Source organism: Cebus imitator, unplaced genomic scaffold (genome assembly GCF_001604975.1).
Source record: "Cebus imitator isolate Cc_AM_T3 unplaced genomic scaffold, Cebus_imitator-1.0 Scaffold118, whole genome shotgun sequence".
Classification (NCBI taxonomy): domain Eukaryota; kingdom Metazoa; phylum Chordata; class Mammalia; order Primates; family Cebidae; genus Cebus; species Cebus imitator.
The window spans coordinates 1,694,460-1,716,072 of record NW_016107433.1 but is presented as its reverse complement, the minus strand read 5'-3'; the positions used below and the strand labels follow the sequence as shown (position 1 = coordinate 1,716,072).

The following is a 21,613-nucleotide window of genomic DNA, read 5'->3' as shown; positions in this document are numbered from 1 at the left end:
ATATATATATATATACACACACATACACACACACACACACACACGCATATATTAAAATTAACTATGCATATATTAAAATTAATAATTAGCCGAGTGTAGTGGTGCGTGCTTGTAGTCTCAGCACTCGGGAGGCTGAGGTGAGAGGATCGCTTGAACCCAGGAGGTCAAGGCTGCAGTGAGACTTGATCACACCACTGCACTCAGCCTAGGCAGCAAAGTGAGAGAGTCTGTCTGGAAAAAATAACTAAATTTATTAAATACCTTCACTGTGCCAGGCACTATATTAGGGACCGGAGCCACCACCACAAACTAGAGAGCTTAGACTCTAATGACAGAGTAACACAAATTACAGACTACGTGAATGCAACAAATACACAGAGCGCCGTAGAGAGTGAACACCAAGGTTACAGAAGAACTCTCTGAGGAAGGCAGCATTTGAGACCTACAAGACAGACCAGCATAAAAGTTGGGGAAGAGGTTTTACACGTCAGGAATCCTTACCCCAACTTTCCCAAGAGAAAGCCCTAAGGTAGAAAGAGCTAGGTGCATAAGCAAAATGTGCCAAAAGCTTGTGCGACTGAAGCACTTTTGCAGAAGCCCACTCCTCATCTCCTATCACATCTTCTGCTCAATCAAGCTGGGCCTTGTCGACTTCCGAAAGGCGTTAGGATTTTGTTCTAAAAGCAGTGGGAGCCACTCAAGGATTTTAAGCAGAAGCATATCTACACTGGGTGTACGCTTTTACAGGACCACTCTAGCTGGCGTGTAGTGAATACACGATTCTCCAATTACTCAGAACACAGTGAGTGGGAAAGATATCAGCAGGTCGGTCAATCAGAACCATGGCCCAGTTAGCTTGGAGCTACTGCGGTTCCTGGCTGAGAGGAGGCGCCAGGCACAAGTACTGCGACCCAGCCCCGCAGGCGGCAAGCACCCAACTGGACTGCAGAGCCGGGGGTCAGCCTGGAACCCCGTTCTCCTGCAAGTCATGGTGCTCCGAGTCTCCCCACTCGGACTCTAGAAAAGTCCCCAGAGTCCAAGTACGCCCACGCCAGGTTCCTCTGCCGAAGCCCTGGTGCTGAGGACACGATGCTGGCTGCACCCCGAACTCCAAAGCGACTCCACCTTCCAGCACATCTAGCGCCTCACCCGCTGCGGAAACTCCTCCGTTCGCCTCCGCTGCTATCACCATTTTGCCGCGGCCAGCGCACGAAGCGGTATCCCGGCTGCGCGCGAGGACTGTGCGCGGTACGGGTCCCAAGGCGGAACTGGAAAGCTATCCCATCGCACCCCGCGCCGCGGTTCCCACAATGCTCCGCGGCAGTCACTATGGAGGCCGGCAGGACGGCTGTGCTCCGAGTGAAGCGGAAGCGCAGTGCGGAGCCGGCCGAGGCTCTTGTGCTCGCCTGTAAACGCCTCCGGAGCGACGCGGTCGAGTCGGCGGCCCAGAAGACGCCACAGGGTCTGGACAGAGCAGCCGAGAATAATGTCTTCCAATTGGTGGCCACTGTATGCTCCCAGGTATTACGCGTGGTGCAGCTGGTGGGGCATCTTAGGGTGCAGCCAGCCCGATCCCTGACTCGATCACGAACCCCTGCTTATGCCGACCTCCCTTCCCTGTTACCCCCTAGGAGGAGCCAGTCCAGCCGCTCCTGCGGGCAGCTCTGCGCCCGTCACGGGACAGCCAGCAACGTGTCCGCCGCAATCTCCGCGCCTCAGCCCGAGAGATCAGGCAGGAAGGCCGCTACCGGGTGGTCTCCAGCCGCCGATCCTCGGGGACCACCTCGAGGGGCCAGGAGTCCGAGTACACGTCAGGGAACCCAGAAGTCTCCGGGGACTCGGGCTTTCAGCTGTTAGACCTTGTCCACGAGGAGGGAGAACCTGAAGCCGCCGCTGCGGCCTCCTGCAAAGTGAGTACGCCCCTGAAGGTGGCTGCTGGGATTCTCAGGACGGTAATGCCAGGAGACTGGGCCCAATAGCAGCACACAGCTTCATCTTAAGGGGATAGATGATCCATCCGGCGTGACGGCTTCATTTTACAGATTTGTCTATTCATCCAATATGTGTGTACTACGTTCCTACTATGTTCCAGGTATTTTTTTTTTTTTTAGATTCTGTGGATACAGCAGTGAGGACCTAACATGCAGGTGGAGAAAAACAGTAAACGAGTCAATTCAGTGTCAGATGGTGATAAGGGATGTAAGGGGGGGGGAGATAAAGCAGGAAGAGTGGTGTCACTTCAGTGAGAGTGTCACTGAGAAAATGACATTAGAGTGAAGACTTGCAGATGAATGGCAGGGCATTGCAGATACTGAGAGGACTTACAGGCAGAGAACTTGAAAGTAAAGAGGCCCCAAGCCGAGTTTCCCTGCTCCTTGCAAGGTGCCCGGAGCCCAGTGAGCTAGAGGAGAGCAGTAAGGAATTTGAGGGGAGGATGCCTGCTAGACTGTCTAGGTATTTGTAGGGACGTTGCCTTTCACCCTGACTGAGACGGGAATTACTGGAGCAAAGTAGAGGCAGAGCAAGTAGGAAAACTGATCAAAGAGAGGTTAAAGGACTAGTCCTGGTTAGCGTATCAAGTTTGAGGTAGATTTAGGTCTATATTGCAAGTCTTCTCACATTTAATCCAGTGCTTTTCTTTACTACATTACATTTGCTAAATTGATTTGCACTCACTTTTTTAAAAAGTTTTACTACATGCACCAAAACCATAGAAATAGAAAATTCTTCTGAGGCTGGGCATCGCAGCTGATGCCTGTGATCCCAGCACGTTGGGAGGCCCAGACGGGAGGATCACCTGAGGCTGGGGAGGTCAACGCTACATTGAGCCGTGACTGTGCGCAGTGGCATTTCAGCCTAGGCGACAGAGTGAGATCCTATCTCCAAAAAAAAAGACGAAGGAAAGAGAGGACTGAAAGAAAATTAATTCTGTAATCCCAGTGCTTTGGGAGGCTGAGGCAGGAGGGTCGCTTGAGACCAGCCTGGGCAACAAAGCAAGACCTTGTCACTACAAAAAGGAAAAGGAAATTAGCTGGGCATGGTGGTACCTGCTTGTAGTCCTAGCCACTGGGGAGGTTGAGGCAGGAGGATCACTTGAACTCAGGAATTAGAGATTGCAGTGAGCTATGATCAAGTCACTGCCCTCTGGCTTGGGCAACAGAGCACAACGCTCTCTAAAAAAAGTAGAGAATTCTCAACATAAGGTGTCCCCCCTCCCCCTCCCCCTTTTTTCCCCAGTGGAAGTCTCACCCTGTGGCCCAGGCTAGAGTGCAGTGGCATGATCTCAGCTCACTGCAACCTCTGCCTCCCGGGTTCAAGAGATTGTTCTGCCTTAGCCTCTCAAGTAGTTGGGATTACAGGCATGAGCCACCACACCCAACTAATTTTTGCATTTTTAGTAGAGATGGGGTTTCACCATGTCAGCTAGGCTGGTTGCGAACTCCTGGCTTCAAGTGATCCGCCTGCCTCAACCTCCCAAAGTGCTGGGATTACAGGCATGAGCCAGTGTGCCCTCTCTTGATAAACATTTTTATAGAACTCATCTCAATAATTTTTAAAACTTAAAAAAATTCAATTATAATTCAAAATGAATCCACAACCAGCAAGCAAATGGTGCTAGCATATTGTTGTTGTTGTTTTTGTTTTGTGGGTTTTGTATTTGTTTTTTTCTGAGATGGAGTCTCGCCCTTTTTACTCAGGCTGGAGTGCAGTGGCACGATCTCACCTCACTGCAACATCCGCCTCCTGAGTTCCAGCGGTTCTCATGCCTTAGCCTCCCAAGTAGCTAGGATCACAGGCATAAGCCACTACGCCCAGCTAATTTGGTATTTTTAGTAGAGATGGGGTTTCACCATGTTGGCCAGGCTGGTATTGAACTCCTGACCCAGGTGATCCACCTGCCTCAGCCTCCCAAAGTGCTGGGATTACAGGTGTGAGTCACCGTGCGCAGCCAGTGCTAGTGTAATTGGATAGCAATTTGTGTATGATGTCCATAGTCACATTTTTTTCACCAGAACATTCCAGACTAATTCATGACTTATAAAATGTGTAAAGTAAACCAATGATCAGTGGAACTGAATCAAGTAAATAGTTCATCAGGCTGGGCACAGTGGCTCACACCTGTAATCCCAGCACTTTGGGAGGCCAAGGCAGGCGATTACTTGAGATCAGAAGTTTGAGACCAGCCTGACCAACTTGGTGAAACCCTGTCTCTACTAAAAATACAAAAATTAGATGGGAGTGGTGGTGGGCGCCTGTAATCCCAGCTACTCAGGAGGCTGAGGCAGGAGAATTGCTTGAACCCGGGAGGCAAAAGTTGTAGTGAGCCAAAATTGTACCACTGCACTCCAGCCTAGGCAACAAGAGCAAAACTCCATCTCAAAAAAAAAAAAAAAATTAAATAGCTAATTTAATTTTATAAAGAAAACTAGGAAATAAACTGATGACAGATATGAACAGAAATTTTTCCAGTAAAGGAATACCGACTCTAAACATATAAAAAATGTTTGCACAGAATACTTACAGGGAAAAAATACGAATTTAAGCTTGAAGCATACTTGAGGTTTTATGCATACTAGACTAGCAAGAAAAAAGTAATTGATAGCACTGTTGGCAAGGCAATGATTAAAAGCATACACAATAGGAATAAAATTGATGGCAAGTGTTTTGGAAAACAGCATGGCTTTACGGGAGTGGGGGCCATATTTTAAATACATAAATTTATTATTCTTTGGACCTAAAGCCATGTATAATCTAAAGAAATTTTAAAATTAAAAATGTCTAAGGAAATTTTAAAATGACAGCATTTATGCTATGTTACAATGAATTCCTCCTTAAATTGACATAATTTACATTTTAAGAAAATTAAATTCCTAATAAATTCCTATTAAATAATTTTTTTTTTTTTAAGACGGAGTCTTGCTCTGTCACCCAGGCTGGAGTGCAGTGGCGTGATCTCAACTCACTGTAACCTCCATCTCCTGGGTTTAAGCAATTTCCCCCCTCAGTCTCCAGAGTAGCTAGGACTACAGGCGTGTGCCACCATGCCTGGCTAATTCTTTGTGTTTAAGTAGAGACGAGGTTCCACCATGGCCAGGATGTTCTCGATCTCCTGACCTCATGATCCGCCCGCCTCGGCCTCCCAAAGTGCTGGGATTATAGGCTTGAGCCTGCACCCAGCCCTTACTAAATAAACTTAATAGGAAATTAAAAATTAAAGGACTTCAATTCCTTTTAACTAATAGGCCCACCTCCAAGATTAATTCTAGGGAAATAATTCAGCAGAAGCAAACAGCTAAGCTAAGCTATGATATTAACAAAAGCTACTGTTGATTAAGTAATTACGTCAAATAGTGTGCTAAGTACTTGTTATATTTTCTTTTAATTTAACTCATTTAATCCTCACAAAAACCTTATGAGTTACATTCATCCCCATTAGCAAAGCAGCAAATGGCACATTCATTGCAACACTATACATGGCAGTTGAAAATTATGTCCAAGAGATTGACATAACTGTCTGGACCCTTAGAATTGATGACTGGCTGTAGGGGAAAATACAAGACAAAATGCTATGTGTAGTATAATTGAAAATGTGGGGCCGGGCACGGTGGCTCACACTTGTAATCCTAGCACTTTGGGAGGTCAAGGCGGGTGGATCACCAGGTCAGAAGACCCCTGAATAACACAGCCTGTCAGCACTGGTGCACATCTTACTTGGGCCATTTCTACTTTGGGGCATTGCATTTCAAACTGTTCTTTGTAGTAGTAGGACTATAGGTAAGTCCATTCCCAATTTGCAGTTAAAAGAAGGATGTCAGGGCCGGACGCGGTGGCTCAAGCCTGTAATCCCAGCACTTTGGGAGGCGGAGGCGGGTGGATCACGAGGTCAAGAGATCGAGACCATCCTGGTCAACATGGTGAAACTCTGTCTCTCCCAAAACATTAGCTGGGCATGGTGGCGCGTGCCTGTAATCCCAGCTACTCAGGAGGCTGAGGCAGGAGATTTGCCTGAACCCAGGATGCGGAGGTTGCGGTGAGCCGAGATAGCGCCATTGCACTCCAGCCTGGGTAATAAGCGAAACTCCGTCTCAAAAAAAAAAAGAAGGGTGTCAGTATATGGCAAGCCAAATGATGGGCAGTGGTAGAGGTTATCAGGAAATACCTGTTGGCTTCTACAGGAGGCCACACAAAATACAGACCCATTTCAGGTTCATTCATAGGGGTGCTACTGTGAGCCTGCTGATCCCCAAAGAGAGAACATTGTAGAATACCAAAGGAACTCACAGGACCTATAGAGGCAGGTCTGACTTAGAGCTTGGGGTCAGGACAAGCCAGGTCTTCTGTCTTTTCCCTCTTCTAGGTAGGCCCGTCTTCCCCAATTTTTTTTTCTTTCATGGTTTTGAGACAGGTCTCACTCTTTCACCCAGGATGGAGTATACAGTAGCATGATCACAGGTCACTTCAGCCTCAACCTCCGGAGTACCTGGGACTACAGGCACACACCACCACAATCAGCTAATTTTTGTGTTTCTTTGTAGAGGCGGAGGTTTTGCCATGTTGCCCAGGCTGGTCTTGAGTTTCTGGGCTCAAGCAATCCACCTTGGCTTCCCAAAGCGTTGGGATTATAGGCATGAGAGCCAAGCACAAAAGAGTAGGAGGTGAACTTGTAGGTTTCTATCTCAAAATAAGAACTATACAGTAGGGCCGGGTGCGGTGGCTCAAGCCTGTAATCCCAGCACTTTGGGAGGCCGAGGCGGGTGGATCACGAGGTCAAGAGATCGAGACCATCCTGGTCAACATGGTGAAACCCCGTCTCTACTAAAACTACAAAAAATTAGCTGGGCATGGTGGCACGTGCCTGTAATCCCAGCTACTCAGGAGGCTGAGGCAGGAGAATTGCTTGAATCTGGGAGGTAGAGATTGCAGTGAGCCAAGATCGCACCACTGCACACCAGCCCTGGGCGACAGACCGAGACCCTGTCTAAGCGAGTCTTTCTTCACCCAACTTTTAGGTTCCTCCTCATGGAACATGATGTTTTGGGTCATGCATGTGTAATCTGTGGCTTCTTTACAGACATCTGACTCAGATGTGATACTCTGCAATTCTGTAGAGTTGATCCGTGAGCGATTGACTGTATCTGAGGACGGACCAGGAGTCAGGCACCAGGAAGAACAAAAACACGACTATGTATATGACATTTACTACTTGGAGACGGCCACTCCAGGCTGGATTGAGAACATCCTCTCCGTGCAGCCCTATAGCCAAGAGTGGGAGCTGGTAAGGGGGCCCATGAGGAGAGGGCACGAGGCATCCTAAACTCTTTCTCTAATCAGAATGCTTTGCTTCCCTGGGCTCCACTCCTGATCATCATTGTCCTTAGTTCTTTTCCTCCTTAAAAGAAAAAATTTAGTCTAAATGCCTTTTAGGAACCTGACTTTATAGCATGGGAAATTTGGGGAAAGATCATCTTAGATTGATAATTTTTACATTAATGAATCTTTTACAAGGTTTGCAACATCTTTATTGTTTATAGCTATCCACTCTTGGGGGGAAGTATGTGTATGAGGCTTATGATAACATCAAGACAAGATGAAACCAGAAATTCTTGATGTGAATGACAACAAAACCTATTTTTTAATTTGTATCTCAGAAGTAGAGAAAACCTTGGATGAAGAAAGCTAACGTCCTGACACTAATATTTTCTTTTCTGAGACAAGGTCTTGCTCTGTTGCCCAAGCTGGAGTGCAGTGGTGCTGAGCTCACTGCAGCCTCTTTCTCCCAGGCTCAAGCTATCCTCCCATCTCAGCCTCCCAAGTAGCCAGCCAGGAGTACAGGCATGCACCATGATGCCCTAATTTTTGTTTTGTAGAGAGAGGGTCTCATTATGTTGTCCAGGCTCTACACCCAAGTGATCCTCCACCTTGGCCTCCCAAAGTGCGAGGATTACAGGCATGATCCACTGTGTTCCACCACACCTAGCTGACACCATTATCTTTTTTTTTCTTTTTTTTTTTGAGACGGAGTCTTGCTCTGCCACCTAGGCTGGAGTGCAGCGGTGCAATCTTGGCTCACTGCAACCTCCACCTCCTGGGTTCAAGCAATTCTCCTGCCTCAGCCTCCCAAGTAGCTGGGATTACAGGTGCCCACCACCACGCCTGGCTAATTTTTGTATTTTTAGTAGAGATAGGGTTTTACCATGTTGGCCAGGCTGGTCTCAAACTTCTAACCTCAAGTGATCTTCCCACCTTGGCCTCCCAAAGTGCTGGGATTGCAGGCATGAGCCACCACACCTGGCCTATCTTAAATTCTAAAATGATTAACAAGAAAAGTTAAGGTGGCACCTAACTATCATGCTAAGACTGTAATTGAGAAGCACTGTATCCTGCACCTGTATTAGGACACAGATTTGCAGTCACGTACCCACCTGGGACCACTGCATGGCCCTTCCTCCTGCCTTTCTGTACCTCTTATGCTTGGGTTTTGGTTTTGACCTTGGAATTTGAAAGAGTCGCTTAGAGCCATCACTCCTGTTTTCCCTATGTTCCCTTCTAATGGAGTTCAGCCTGTCCTGCCATTCTGGAGCTGGACTCTGAGTGGAAGGGGGCTGTTATCTCCCTCATAGCCTCATGTGCAACAGAGTCAAACTAACTCCTACTTTGCCTCAGCAGTTTTTTCACCTGGCGCTTTTACATGACATCTCTCCAAGCTGGTATGCTTACAGCTTCCCCCAGAGCATAACCTTACAGGTTCTGACTTGGACTCATGTTTGTGTCGAGATGTGTAGGTGAATGATGATCAAGAACCAGAGGACATGTACGAAGATGAAGATGACGAGAACAGTGAGAATAACTGGCGCAATGAGTACCCAGAGGAGGACAGCAGTGATGGAGATGAGGATTCCAGAGGTGAGTGGCCGCTCTGGACAGGGAGGGACTGGTAAGATCCGAGACTGAGGTGCAGGCATGGTTGACAAGTAGCCTTTCCTTCTCTGCCATTGAGCTCCAACAGCCCAACCGCAACTCATGCTGTAGGAGGCCCAAAGACCAGTGTTTCCCATGGGCCTCCTGGGGGTGTAATAATCCTAATAATCCATCAGGCCTGGGTTCAAATCTGTAGTTGTCATTACTTTGCTGTGGGTCTTGGGCAGTACTTCACCTCACTGAGCCTCATTCTCTCTCGAGATGAGATGGTACTGCATGAATTTTAGTGGTTGGGATTATGTACAATATGTAGCTCATTGTCTCTTTCCCTGCTCCTCAAGAAACCAATGAAGAAAGAGGTTTGCCAGTAGAAGTAAGCCCAGCGTTTTCAGAAATCAGTTATTTAACTTCTCAAAAAACTGCTGCATGTACAACTGTTGTAAGAAAGACATAGTACCTGGGTCTTTCGAAGAAAGATGCCCTGACAACACAGCTCCTGTGATACCTGTGTCAGAAGAAGAGAGAAGAAGGGCTAACAAAAACAATGTATTAGTTTCTGATAACAGAGAAATTAATCAAACAATTGATTGTTCTATTGGGGAGGTTTGTCAATAATGTGTTAAGAGGGGAAAGTACAAAAATATTTACAATACGACTACAAATCTTACAACAACAAAAAAATCCTATACTGAGCGGAGAAGTGATGAAATACTCCAGGGAGTATTGAAGGGACTTGGTTTAGATGATAAGAAAGTAAGTGCTTTAAAAAAAAATTCTATAGTCTTTATTTTCTTTATTGAGCAAGTAGTTTGTATTACAATTGGGAACAAAGACCTTTCTGAGAAGAGAAGGGGCTCCTGCGGTAGCCAAGGAAAATCACATTTTGATTCCATTCCCGGGATCTCATTCCAGGCTCTGCTGACTACAACAGCCTGAGTGAGGAGGAAAGAGGCAGCAGCAGACAGCGGATGTGGCACAAGTACCCTCTGGATGTGCAGAAGGAGTTCGACTATGACAACCTCCATGACCTGGATTCAGACTGATGGTCTTGTGATGTCCATGAGGTTCTGCCACAAGCCCATGAGGGCTCTGAGTCCAGGGTAAACTGCCCTGCTGACATCCTCTTAGGTTTCCCAGCTTAACATGTGGAAGAAAAGCATATCAAGCATGTTGGGCAGCACCATCCCAACACAGTGAAAACTTTTGTTAAGGGAGTGTGTCTTTTCCACTTACAGTAGGGCCCCTTGGCCTCATCAAAAGTAACCCTACAGTTTGAAAGAAAAAAAAATGTTATAAAAAGGAAGGTTCCTTTAGCTTCCTGGCCCAGGCATTTTCCTGGAATTCAGGTCAGGTTCTCCTGTGCTGAAACCACAAGGGAAAGAGAGGCTCCCATTTCATTAGCAGCAAGTTTCTGCCTTGCCATACCACCAGGCTGCCTGCCTCTAAGAAAACCCTGTTCCTTTGGATAGATGGCATCTAAGAGGGGTACCAGTGGGTCCCTTGTAGCAATAGAGACTGGATAGTAAAATGGCCATTAGGGCAGAAAGTAGTCTGTCTGAGCTGTGGGAGATTTTATATACCAACAATCTCTGCTTCCAAACTCTGATAATGGTTGAGAAATTACTGACTTCCTTTGGCAGTGGTGCCAAGAAACAGCATATGTATGAATGTGATACATGTGTTTAGTAAAAGCTTTGAACATGGAAGAAAGTAATTATTTTAAAACCTTTAAATCTGAATATCTAAAACAGGGAGGGAGGGGTAGTGAGACAGAAATTTCAGCATTGATTATAGATACTAAGGACTTAAGGGAGGAAAAACAAAGCACCTTTTGAACTCAGCTTTCCACTGAGTAATGTTTACTCTTCACAGCACTCACCAGGAACACAAACTACTATCAACAGGGTCAATTTTGTTACAACTGTATCTCTTCTAAGCAAACTCTGTCCCTATGTCTTTCCAAACCACAGCTGCATTCACTGACTGCCTTGGTGTTTATTCTGGCGTAGAGCTATCTGTAGTGACAATATGTTCTGTGTCTGCACTGTGTAGTAACAGACACAGGTGGCTGCTGAGCACTTGAAATGTGATTAGCGCAACTGAGAAACTGGGCTTTTAATTTTATTTCATTTTAATGTAATTAGCTACATGTGGCTAGTAGCTGTTGTAGCGGGACAGCACAGGTCTAAGGAAACAACGCAGAACATTCAGTTACGGGTGTGCCCTCATAGCCTGTGACAGTGTCTCTGACTCACTATCATGGGGGAAGGTGAGTTACACAGGGAGATGTCTTCTTGCCACCTCTTTTAAGATTTCCTAAGTATCTCTTCTCCCTCCTACCTGCTATCATTCTTTGACTTAATGGCCATTTCCTAAGCCTTTACCTACGCTAGTTCTTACCTACATGGAGTTGTTAAACCTGCCAAAGTGATTAAATTCTGTGTACTCAGGCCCTATATATTGCAACTTATTAAAACAAACATCCTAGGTAGGCACAAAGGAGTAATTCAACATTATAACAGGCAGCAACTTGTATGTCTCATATTAGACATCTTGCTTTCCGTCTGTAGGCATAGAAACAGGATTGAAAACCATTCTTACACTCAGAGCAACCGGGTGAAAAAAAAAAACACTGTGCCATTACAATGTGCTCACTGCCATTTATGTACTCATTAAGTTTTACCAACATTAAAGGGCCGACAACTTAATAAACTGTACTCACTGCAAAAGGGATAAGCACACCAGGAGAAGGATTTAAGGAGACAGACAACAAAGAGCTGGCAGAAATTAATTCCACCATGAAGTTTGAGTGCTGTAGGGAGTCTCTGGCTTCACTCCCATAAAGAGGATCCTGAGATAAGTCTGTATCCAGCACAGAGAGGAAGAATGCTGTCACCATCCAAAAATGAAAGGATGATGACATGGCTCACTAAGCAAGTACTAGGGCACCTGGCATGTAAGGTCCTTGCTTTTCCTAGAAGCCTCTGGGGGGCAGCAAATTCCTGGGATTAGCTGGTTATCTGGTGGGGAATGCTAAAGCCAGGGTCAGGGATCTTTAAGGCAGGCATACTTTGCTTAAAGGATTAGCTCCAGAGGAGTCCCAGGATGGGTGCCAGCTTGGCTCAGACAGAAGTCATGTTCTTAGAGTTTAGGTAAGTCAGCCTTTGCACAAGACACCCTGTTGCCAGGCAGGAATTTGCCGTACAAATCCCGAACCCATGACAGTAAGAATGTCACCCCATGCTTCACATATGCATTATGCTCTGAACCCAAGGCAACTGTGACCATGCTTCCTTCAATCTTTATTGAGCAAATATGTGTCCAAGGTTATTCCCTTATCTGTGACTGGGTGGAGAAGAATGGTCAGAAAGGGAGACTGCCTCACTGTTGACCAATTCTAAAACCTAAGGATAAGAAGCCCATGAGGTGTGTCAAGCTAGCAGGTGCTTCTGGGCCCAGGATGACAGTGTCTGGCAGCATCACAAAACAGTTGTACAATCCATTGCAGCTGTACTGCTCATAGAATAAGATCCATTAGGCCAGAGCAGGCCTGACTTGGGTGGAGAGCCCAGCCTGAGCACCAGAATTAGTTGCCTGTACTTGTGCGGCCTGCTGAGGAGCCAGACTGAGGTTGAAGCAGCTTTCCTCCCAGTCTTCACTGATCTCCACAGGGAGAAAACAGAAGTCCCCACAAGTACCAAGCTCTTCCTGAGACTGCAGCCCACCACACCTTGGGGAAAGGGAGGCTAGCAGGAGAGGGGTGCACTGTCCTGGTGACCCACACCAAGGCGGCTCCAAGTGTAAACAAAGCCTGGTGCCAGGGACAGAAGAGGAGGATGCAGCCTGATGTGAGGTTTTCAGAAAAATGACCTAGCACCAGGGTGGGCTTGCTTGGGTCTGCACAGCAGTCCCTTACACTGCCCTTACAGAGAGGAACAGGTTATTTGATGACTTGAGCCCATGAGATGTTCTCCAAGCCATTGACAGCTGAAAGAATTCAGGCGATCCACCCGAATTCCATAAGTTTCAGCCCTCTTAAAGTTTGTAACAGAAACCCAGAGATTTACTATCAGCTAGAAAAAAGACACAAGGTCTTAAGTAAAATAAAGGATTATCCTTCAAAAACAGCAGTATTAACAGACTACTGACTCATGAATTTGTTCATCTGTCCTTGCTGGACCTGAGCCAGGTACTTATGTGACCTACTTATATACTAAAGTATAACTGGTACATGAGTAAAAAAATCTTTAAATTTCATTGTTGCAGGTAAGACTCAATAGAAGATTGTGCTAAATGGCATAAAATTGTGGTCAGATTCTGATCCAACACCACAAACATTTCTGAGAACAGAGGGACTCAGTTTTGGGTGCTTTGAATTTTAAATATAATCAGCCTATGGCATCCTATAGATGAAAAGACACTCATGCTTCATTAGAACTGGGGTTCTGGACTAAATATCAATAAATAATGGAATATAACTCTCTCCCCAGGGAAGAATTTTGAGCCAGAGGAAGAAATGGCTCAAAATTTAAATTTCAGGCCTTTAAAGTCAGGTGTTGGACCTGGTCAGAGGAAAACTTCCTGTAAAGCAGCGCCTCTGTAGGGACTCCTACTTCAAATCTCAAATACCAAATTCAGAAGCCACCAGTTCTATCAACCTAGCATTCCCTCTTCCCCACTGCACCTTACCAAGTAAATATCTGTAAGAGCTGCATCTACCCATCTGGAGTAAAACTAAATGACCATTCCCCTGTTCCCCGATCTTCCCCCACCCTCTGAAGTCCCCACCTTGAGGTTGGCCCAGATCCTGAGTCTCCTATCGCTTACCAATAAGAGCGAGCACTGGCCCTGAGCCCAGTTATATGATGTGGGTCAAAGGCTCCTTTAATTCAGGAGAGTTGAGCCCACAGAGTCTTGTTATCAGGATTTTGGTGGCTGTGGCCATAGGTGGCCCTCGGAGAGCTACCTCTGACCTCTAGTCAGTTTTCCTCTCAGCCTTTTCCTCTTCAGCTACATCAAGCTCAGTCAGGACACAAAAGCAAAGCTGCTGGGTGTTTCTGGTGATAGCAGCTAAATGAAAATAGAGAAGCACAGGATTTAGTAAACATCTAGCTACAGCCCCAACCTGAACACAAGGCTGACTAGTAACATCTAATGCTCCCTCCCACCTGCCCCTTGGGTACCCTGTACCAGGTTTTGGCCTTCTCTCCCAATAAGCCTCATCATCCTCTGTCCCATGCCCAACCAGAGTCTGATGCATGGCCCATCTTTCCAGGTGACTTGTGTTGTCAGGGAGGTAATGTTTTAGCCCCAAAATAGGACACTAAAATTAGAACTGAAGTGATTGTATCAAAATCAAAAGGGCAGTCATGAACAGCTGGGTCTCATGGCCTCCAGCAAATTCTGAGTATGGGAAAGCTGTTAGCCATCCCCCACCTTTGCATGCACATGTACACACAGTCGCCAGTTAGTAAAGTGGCGAAGAGAAGCTCACCCAGGACATTCCGAATAAACAGTGGCCTCCGGGACTCTGGCAGGTAAACACCCAGGAAGTAGAAAGGGAGTCCAGAAAGGGCAATCCCAATGCCAATGAGGGAATTAATGGTGTCACTGAAGAGGGGCACTATCACCAGAAATACGGAGCATATGCAGAACACGATGGGGAAAAACAGGCTCAGCTGAAATAGAGGGGGTGACATACTAAGTAACATGGGAAGAGGAAACAAGTCATGGGCAAGAAGGCACCTTAGGGATGTCCCACCCCTCCTAGTCTGTCCACAGCTGCTGACCTTGAGAGGCCGGGGCCGCTCAGGCTCCTTCCAGCGAAGGTACAGCTGTCCAACAACAGACAGGCCCACGAAGAACCAGTAGCTGAAGCTGAAGTAGTTGATGAGCTGGAAAACATCCTCCACGATGAGGTAGATGAGTGTCATGGTACACTGCGGGAAAGGGGTCAGGAGGCAGGGAGCATCATCACCACTTGCACCCCCAGGAGACTCCCCCACCGAGCAGTCAGTGCTAGATCTGATGCCACTTCACCAGATTACCTTTGGCTCTTTTCATTGACCCCTTAGCATCAGATAAGTCCATTCCTTGATGGACCTTGAGGTCCATTAACCTTCAAGGTAGCATCTTTCCTCTTCTGTTGCAGCCCTTCCTCCGCACAATGCCTCCCCCTGGTTGCAAACACTCTAGAAAAGCAGGCGCTGAGGCCCTCTTCAGTGCACCAACCTTAACATGGATCACACTGTGTCCTAGAGAGGGCTCAGACCTGGGTCCCAACTCCTGGCATACAAATGGGGCAAACACCTTCAGAACCATCTCATTGTCCTGGGGCCTGAGAAATACTAACTAGCAAAATGGATCCATATCCATCTGGACTAAATAATGTCAATAAATAATAGGCTGTAACTCTCTCCCAGGGACGAATTTAGAGCCAGAGGAAGAAATTGTAGGGTTTCAGGCCTCTAAAGTCAGGTGTTGAACCTGGAAACTAGCAAAATAGATCCATTCAGATATATGATAGAATTAGCCTCTGGAACAAAAGAATCCTAGAAGACAAGGATCAGGGCCTAGAGTCCTGGGACAAGGTCAAATGTGTTTAAATTTCAATAATCTTTTCATTAAAATTATCAACAAAGGATTTAAAACAAAAAGAGCCCCTTCTGTGGAGATAAGGGAGGACCCTATATTAAGAAGAGAAGGCTGGGCATGGTGGCTAGTGCCTATAATCCCAGAACTTTGGGAGACCGAAGTGGCAGCTCACTGGAGCCCAGGAGCTCAAGACCAGCCTAGGCAACATAGTGAGACCTCATCTGTACAAAAAATAAATTAGCCAGCCTTGGTAGTACATGCCTGTAGTCAGATAACCTCTTAAATTTATAAATTGAATGCTGGCCCTATCAAAATATCAAGAGGGTTTTTCTGTTATTTTGATGAAATGATAGAAAAGTTCATCAAGACAAACAAATGGGAAAATTCCAAGGGCAGGAGGACTAAAGAAGTACCTTTGGGCCGGGCACGGTGGCTCAAGCCTGTAATCCCAGCACTTTGGGAGGCCGAGGCGGGTGGATCACGAGGTCAAGAGATCGAGACCATCCTGGTCAACATGGTGAAACCCCGTCTCTACTAAAAATACAAAACATTAGCTGGGCATGGTGGTGCGTGCCTGTAATCCCAGCTACTCAGGAGGTTGAGGCAGGAGAATTGCCTGAACCCAGGAGGCGGAGGTTGCGGTGAGCCAAGATCGCGCCATTGCACTCCAGCCTGGGTAACAAGAGTGAAACTCCGTCTCAAAAAAAAAAAAAAAAGTACCTTTGGTCCCTCTTTAGTTTTCAGATAGTCAGTATAAAGCTAAACTAAGGAGGCTTGGTGCTGATGGGGAGGATTAGCTGAGATTATACATTTAAGGAGCATACAATTATAATTGGCACGTATTGAGCACCCTAAAAAATTAGATATTATTACTTTTCTATGATAAAAGTTTGAAAACTATAGAAAAATGGATTACTCAATAAATGATATTGGTATAGCTGGCTGCCATTTGAGAAAAAGTTAATCTCCATCTTTCTCAATACTATGCTATAATATAAATTCCAGATAAATCCAAAATTTACACTTAAAACCATAAAAGAACTAAATGACAACAAAAAATGAACTGTTTTTTAAATCTTAGAGTAAGGCCTTTCTCAGAATCCTTCTTATATAACAACTTAGCACAAACCAGAAGAAGCAATGCACAGATCTGCCCGAGCCCCGTGGTCCCCAGCAAAGCTTACATTGAACAATAAAGCAGGGATAGGTGTAAAACGTTCAATGTGGATCATGGACAGAAGGTCCGGGAGGTGGCCCTCACGGGAGCCCACGAAGAACAACCTAGAAGGAAGAGAAATGTGTCAGCAGATCCTTTTACTCAGTTATACGGCCATGCTCCTCATGTGGACAAACTTGGCTTAGAGCCCCTAAGGAAAGCAGGATGCAGCCTCCCAGGAGCATCTCAGATCCTTAGTGTATCACAAGTCCAACCTCCCCGCTCCCCACTTTTCCACAGACTTTCCCTCCCTCTTCATCCCCGGGCACCTCACCACTACCCATGTGCCCCACCCACCATTATCCACTGACCACCCAAGGCGAACCCACCATCACCCAGACATCTTCTCTCAACCACAGATGCCTCACCAACATCCAACGGATGCCTCATCCTGCTGTCACCCACAAACAGATTCACCCAAACCATGCCACAGATTCATAGCTAACATAATGGCTTTTAAAGGACAGCTAGATTTCCATTCATGCCCTCTATATATCTTCCCTGAACTGATGTATGATAGGCCAGGGCAAGACTGAGGGTCAAAGAGACAACCCAGGCTTCCTTTCTACACCTAAAGAGCTCTACCAACTGGGAAAAAGACTGGCACAGAAATGAACTCCCACCCAGTGTGGTCAGCATCATCTTGGGAGTACATGGCACTTACTCGCTAGGCTTGAGGGCAGGTTGGGGGACCAAAATGCTTTGTAAGAGAAGAGATGCAAAGACGAGTTGCCAGAAGCAAGTCTGTAGATGGAAAAAATAAGCATGTACAAAGGAAAACTGTGTGGAGGCATGAAAGAGCGTGGCCTCATTGGAGGTTGATGTAAAATGCTTAGAGCACCAGGACAAGCTGTGTGAGAAGAGGGTGCTGGGAAGAACCTGCATACATGGCCATGCTGTGGAGTCTGAACAAACACTGAGAGCTAGCTGTGGCTTTAAGGTAAGGGCTTGACAGGATCTGACACCAGACTATGGAGGCCAAAGGCTAGACAAGAAGTCTATCGCAACTAGGCTGAACAGAGGGAAGATGACACTACTTTTCTCTTTTTGAGAAGAGTCTTGCTGTCACCCAGGCTGGAGTGCAGTGGCACAATCTCAGCTCACTGCAGCCTCTGCCTCCTGGGTTCAAACAATTCTCTTGTCTCGGCCTCCCAAGTGGCTGGGACTACAAGCACATAACACCACACCCAGCTAAATTTTTTTGTGTGTGTATTTTTAGTAGAGACAGGGTTTCATCATACTGGCCAAGCTGGTTTCAAACTCCTGTCCTCAGGTGACCCTCCCGCCTTGGCCTCCCAAAGTGCTGGAATTACAGGCATGAGCCACCGTGCCCAGTGACACTATGTTCTTTTACAAGGCCTTGACTTCTCTAATTCTTTGGTTGCCCCAGGGAGGCACAATACATGCACTGGTGTGTGAAAACCAGTAAAAAGAATGAATGGGACAAAACTATTTCTTTTATTTTTCATCCTTCTATGTGTTCATGTGGCAAATATTTATTGGATGACTATTATACCCCTGGTCCTGGGGACACCAGTTATAGGGTGAGTGGAAGAGAAATCAGGAAAGAAACTTTCTTAGGTTATCTATGTCACAGAAGCCATAGAAATCATTTCAGACTTGGAAAGTGATCAGCAGCACTTGCTTCAAAGGTCCAATAGGATGAAGACTAAAGACAGGCTAAGAAAGAGAGAGTCTTAAGAAGGATATTTTTCAGATAATAGAAGCCAAACTGTAACAGATGGGAAAATGAATGAAAGGTGAAGTGCAGACTGCTGTCTCACAGGTGCATCCAGCACCAGGCATGGTAGTGCATGCCTTTAATCCCAGCTCCTCAGGAGGCTAAGGTGGGAGATCACTTGAGGCCAGGAGTTTGAGACCAGCCTAGGCAACATAGTGAGACCTCAATCTCTAAAAAGAATTAATTTAAAAATAAAAAGAAGTGCATCCAGTAAGTGGGAAGAGGGGAGATGGGGAAAAGCTATTTTGTGACTCTCCTGAGTAGAGAGGAGAGAAGCTCATGGAGAGCTGGCTCCAAGAAAGCACCTGCCGGCCGGGCGCGGTGGCTCAAGCCTGTAATCCCAGCACTTTGGGAGGCCGAGGCGGGTGGATCACGAGGTCAAGAGATCGAGACCATCCTGGTCAACATGGTGAAACCCCGTCTCTACTAAAAAACTACAAAAAATTAGCTGGGCATGGTGGCACGTGCCTGTAATCCCAGCTACTCAGGAGGCTGAGGCAGGAGAACTGCCTGAACCCAGGAGACGGAGGTTGCGGTGAGCCGAGATCGCACCATTGCACTCCAGCCTGGGTAACAAAAGCGAAACTCCGTCTCAAAAAAATAAAAAGAAAGCACCTGCCAAAGAGAAGGGCCAACTGATACAGCAAACTGCTGAAGAAGAGGAGAAGTGCTGAAACCCTGAGCCCAGGTAGCAGAGACTCCCAGGAGAAGCACACCTGCTTCTTCCTCTGCAACAATAGGACAGTTCAGCGTGCTTAATGATAAGTCTGCACAGAGAGGAGATCAGGCAACCTGATGGCCTTGGCATTTTCTGTGAAGTGAGGGGGAAAGTCTTTCTGTACATAGTACCAATACCTGGTACACAGCAAGTGCTGTTATTATTTACTGAAGGAATGAATCCTGGGGCTACAGCATAACCCATAAGGAGCCTAGAATCTAGTCCCTGCTGGAGTCACCCCTCTAAGCTATTGCCTTTCTCCCCTATACCTTTCATCAATCTGTTCTCATCTCAGATGGAAACATGAGCTACCAATATATAAACATGAGCTGCCAGCACATAAACATGAGCTATCAACATACAATTTGTCCTCATCTCAGACAGAAACATGAGCTACCAGCATATAAATGTGCTACTTGCACAAAGGCAAGTACATGCACACACACACACACACACACACACACACCCCTGTACGCCCATGAGAAGGAAGGAAGGAAAAAAGGAGCTCTTACGCCTAAGCCCCAGAGAATGAAATATTGTGATCTATTAGTAGTGACACAGAGACATGGTACCTTGATGAAGCGAAGATCGATGCATTGAGGCCCCCAAAGCAGGATAGGGCAACAGCAATGGGGATGAGCCAGCTGAACATGCCAAATGTCTGGTCAGCAAATGTCTGTGGGCAGGGCACAGAAGAGGCACTTAAACAGGACAGGGTTTCATAATCCTCCTGCATCTGTGACCTTGGAACAAATGCAATCACTGCTAAGCAGCCCACCCACCCTCTGGCCTAGACTCGTGACCTCATCCTGCAGAGCTGAGGAGGGTGCAGGAAGAGAGACTGAGCTGTGCAGGGTGGCTCCATATCATGAGATGATGAACAAATGGGGACCCAAAGAGACTCACCACAGCCACAGCATCACTGCTAAGGACATCTGAAATGTTCAGCACTGTGTAATAGGCCACATTGGTCAGGATGTAGATGAGCGTCACAATTGGCATAGATATCCCAATGGCCAAGGGCAAATTTCTGTCAGGACAAATGAGAAAGGACTATCTAGAACCAACCTCTCCTTGGGAACAAAGTTTATCAAGTTTCCACTGGGATTGTCCTAACATTTAACAATTCACTGGCCTCCAAGCCTTTGAGGCAGGCTCACCTTCCCCTTCACCCTGAGCTCTTTCTACTGAGAAAGACAGAGAACTTTCTCTGTGAAGATAGCTCACGATCAATATTTGATCTTTGCCACAGGAGGGCCAATGGGTCCCACTGCATTTCATAATCCTCCTGCATCTATGATCTCAGAGGGACAGTGTCCTCTGGGGACTAGAGGCCAGGCTGGGGACCCAGCTGGCCAGAGTAAGTTTTGGTTCTGTGGGCTATAATGTCAGCAGCAGAGTGCAAGGTCCTAATCCCTTAGCGCCAGCTGGGCCTGCTCCTCCCCACTGAAGGGCCTCTCCTCTAGGAAGGACCCTGTATATCCTCCAGTGCGAACATGAGGACAAGGAACCAAGGGGCTTTCCCACCTTCACTCACTCGCATTCTAGCCCTCAGCCCCACCTAGCTGGAGAAGGCGGACTAGGGAGAAGGGGGAAGAGAGATGGAGGGAGAAGGAGAAGGATGAGGGCAGGCACACCCACTATCAGCAGGAGTTCCAGCCAAGCTGGGGAGTGAGAGTGTGATCCGGCCTTTACCTTTCTGGGTTTTTGATTTCTTCTGTTACAAAATTAAGGGTGTCCCAACCTGAGTAAGAGAAGAGGGCAGAGTAGAGGGCAAGAGAGAGGTTTCCCATGTCCCAGGAGGAACCCTCAAAGGCATCCTGAAAGTGCTCAGAGTGTCCTATGGGGGCAAAGGCAGGTGCAGGGTTCAGGGAGAGGGAACAGGTCAAAGGAGAAAGGAGGAGGAGATGGGAGGTGTAAGAGAAAGGTACAAAAGGAAAATAGGAAAGAGGAAGGGAAGATGAAAAAAAGGAGGGATGAGGAGGAACAAGAAAAGGAAGAAAAAACAAGAAGGCAGGGGAAAGAAAAAAAAAAACATAATTTAACACCAAAAGATCAACAACCACTAGCTCCCTGCACTTTACCACCCCACCCACTTCCTCAGAAAAGTTCACATTCCTTTAATAAAACTAGACAATGAAAAATCAAAGACATTCCTGGCCACCCTCTGATGTGACAATACTTCTTCCAAAACCTTAAAGAATTTCCATTTCCCGCAAGTGATCTCACAGCAAGCCCCAGTTCTTCTACCTATTTTTATAAAGAACACTCTTTCACATGAAGGAGTCATTTTTCATTGAAGATTAGACCTTCCTAGGCCGGGCGCAGTGGCTCAAGCCTGTAATCCCAGCACTTTGGGAGGCCAAGGCGGGTGGATCACGAGGTCAAGAGATCGAGACCATCCTGGTCAACATGGTGAAACCCC

At 46.7% G+C, this 21,613-nt stretch overlaps 3 protein-coding genes across 19 annotated transcripts in view; 1 reads left to right on the top strand and 2 right to left on the bottom strand.

The window, feature by feature from the left end:
- Positions 1-1,303, bottom strand: part of PRMT7 (protein arginine methyltransferase 7) — a 52,615-nt gene extending 51,312 nt beyond the window's left edge. For 3 of the 5 annotated variants that reach the window (XM_037742323.1, XM_017539473.2, XM_037742321.1), the window contains exon 1: positions 1,150-1,303. The gene's annotated coding sequence lies outside the window, so the exon portion shown is untranslated. Of the gene's footprint in view, positions 1-501 lie in introns of all 5 variants that reach the window. The other 2 variants (XM_037742319.1, XM_037742320.1) reach the window with 1 other exon arrangement.
- On the top strand, positions 1,297-13,060 carry SLC7A6OS (solute carrier family 7 member 6 opposite strand). The gene is made up of 5 exons (XM_017539487.2): positions 1,297-1,521; positions 1,632-1,910; positions 7,073-7,276; positions 8,784-8,904; positions 9,832-13,060. The coding sequence occupies exons 1-5, from the start codon at positions 1,330-1,332 to the stop codon at positions 9,960-9,962; spliced, it is 927 nt and encodes a 308-aa protein (XP_017394976.1). The 5' UTR covers positions 1,297-1,329; the 3' UTR covers positions 9,963-13,060.
- SLC7A6 (solute carrier family 7 member 6) overlaps positions 9,454-21,613 on the bottom strand; it is a 41,588-nt gene continuing 29,428 nt past the window's right edge. For 11 of the 13 annotated variants that reach the window (XM_037742325.1, XM_037742329.1, XM_017539483.2 and 8 more), the window contains 7 exons: positions 20,884-21,028; positions 20,095-20,218; positions 19,761-19,864; positions 16,698-16,794; positions 14,709-14,858; positions 14,414-14,597; positions 13,788-13,989 (listed from right to left, as the gene is read on the bottom strand). In XM_037742325.1, coding sequence (XP_037598253.1) covers positions 13,895-13,989; positions 14,414-14,597; positions 14,709-14,858; positions 16,698-16,794; positions 19,761-19,864; positions 20,095-20,218; positions 20,884-21,028 — 899 coding nt within the window. In that variant the 3' untranslated portion in view covers positions 13,788-13,894. Of the gene's footprint in view, positions 13,990-14,413; positions 14,598-14,708; positions 14,859-16,697; positions 16,795-19,760; positions 19,865-20,094; positions 20,219-20,883; positions 21,029-21,613 lie in introns of all 13 variants that reach the window. The other 2 variants (XM_017539485.2, XM_017539479.2) reach the window with 2 other exon arrangements.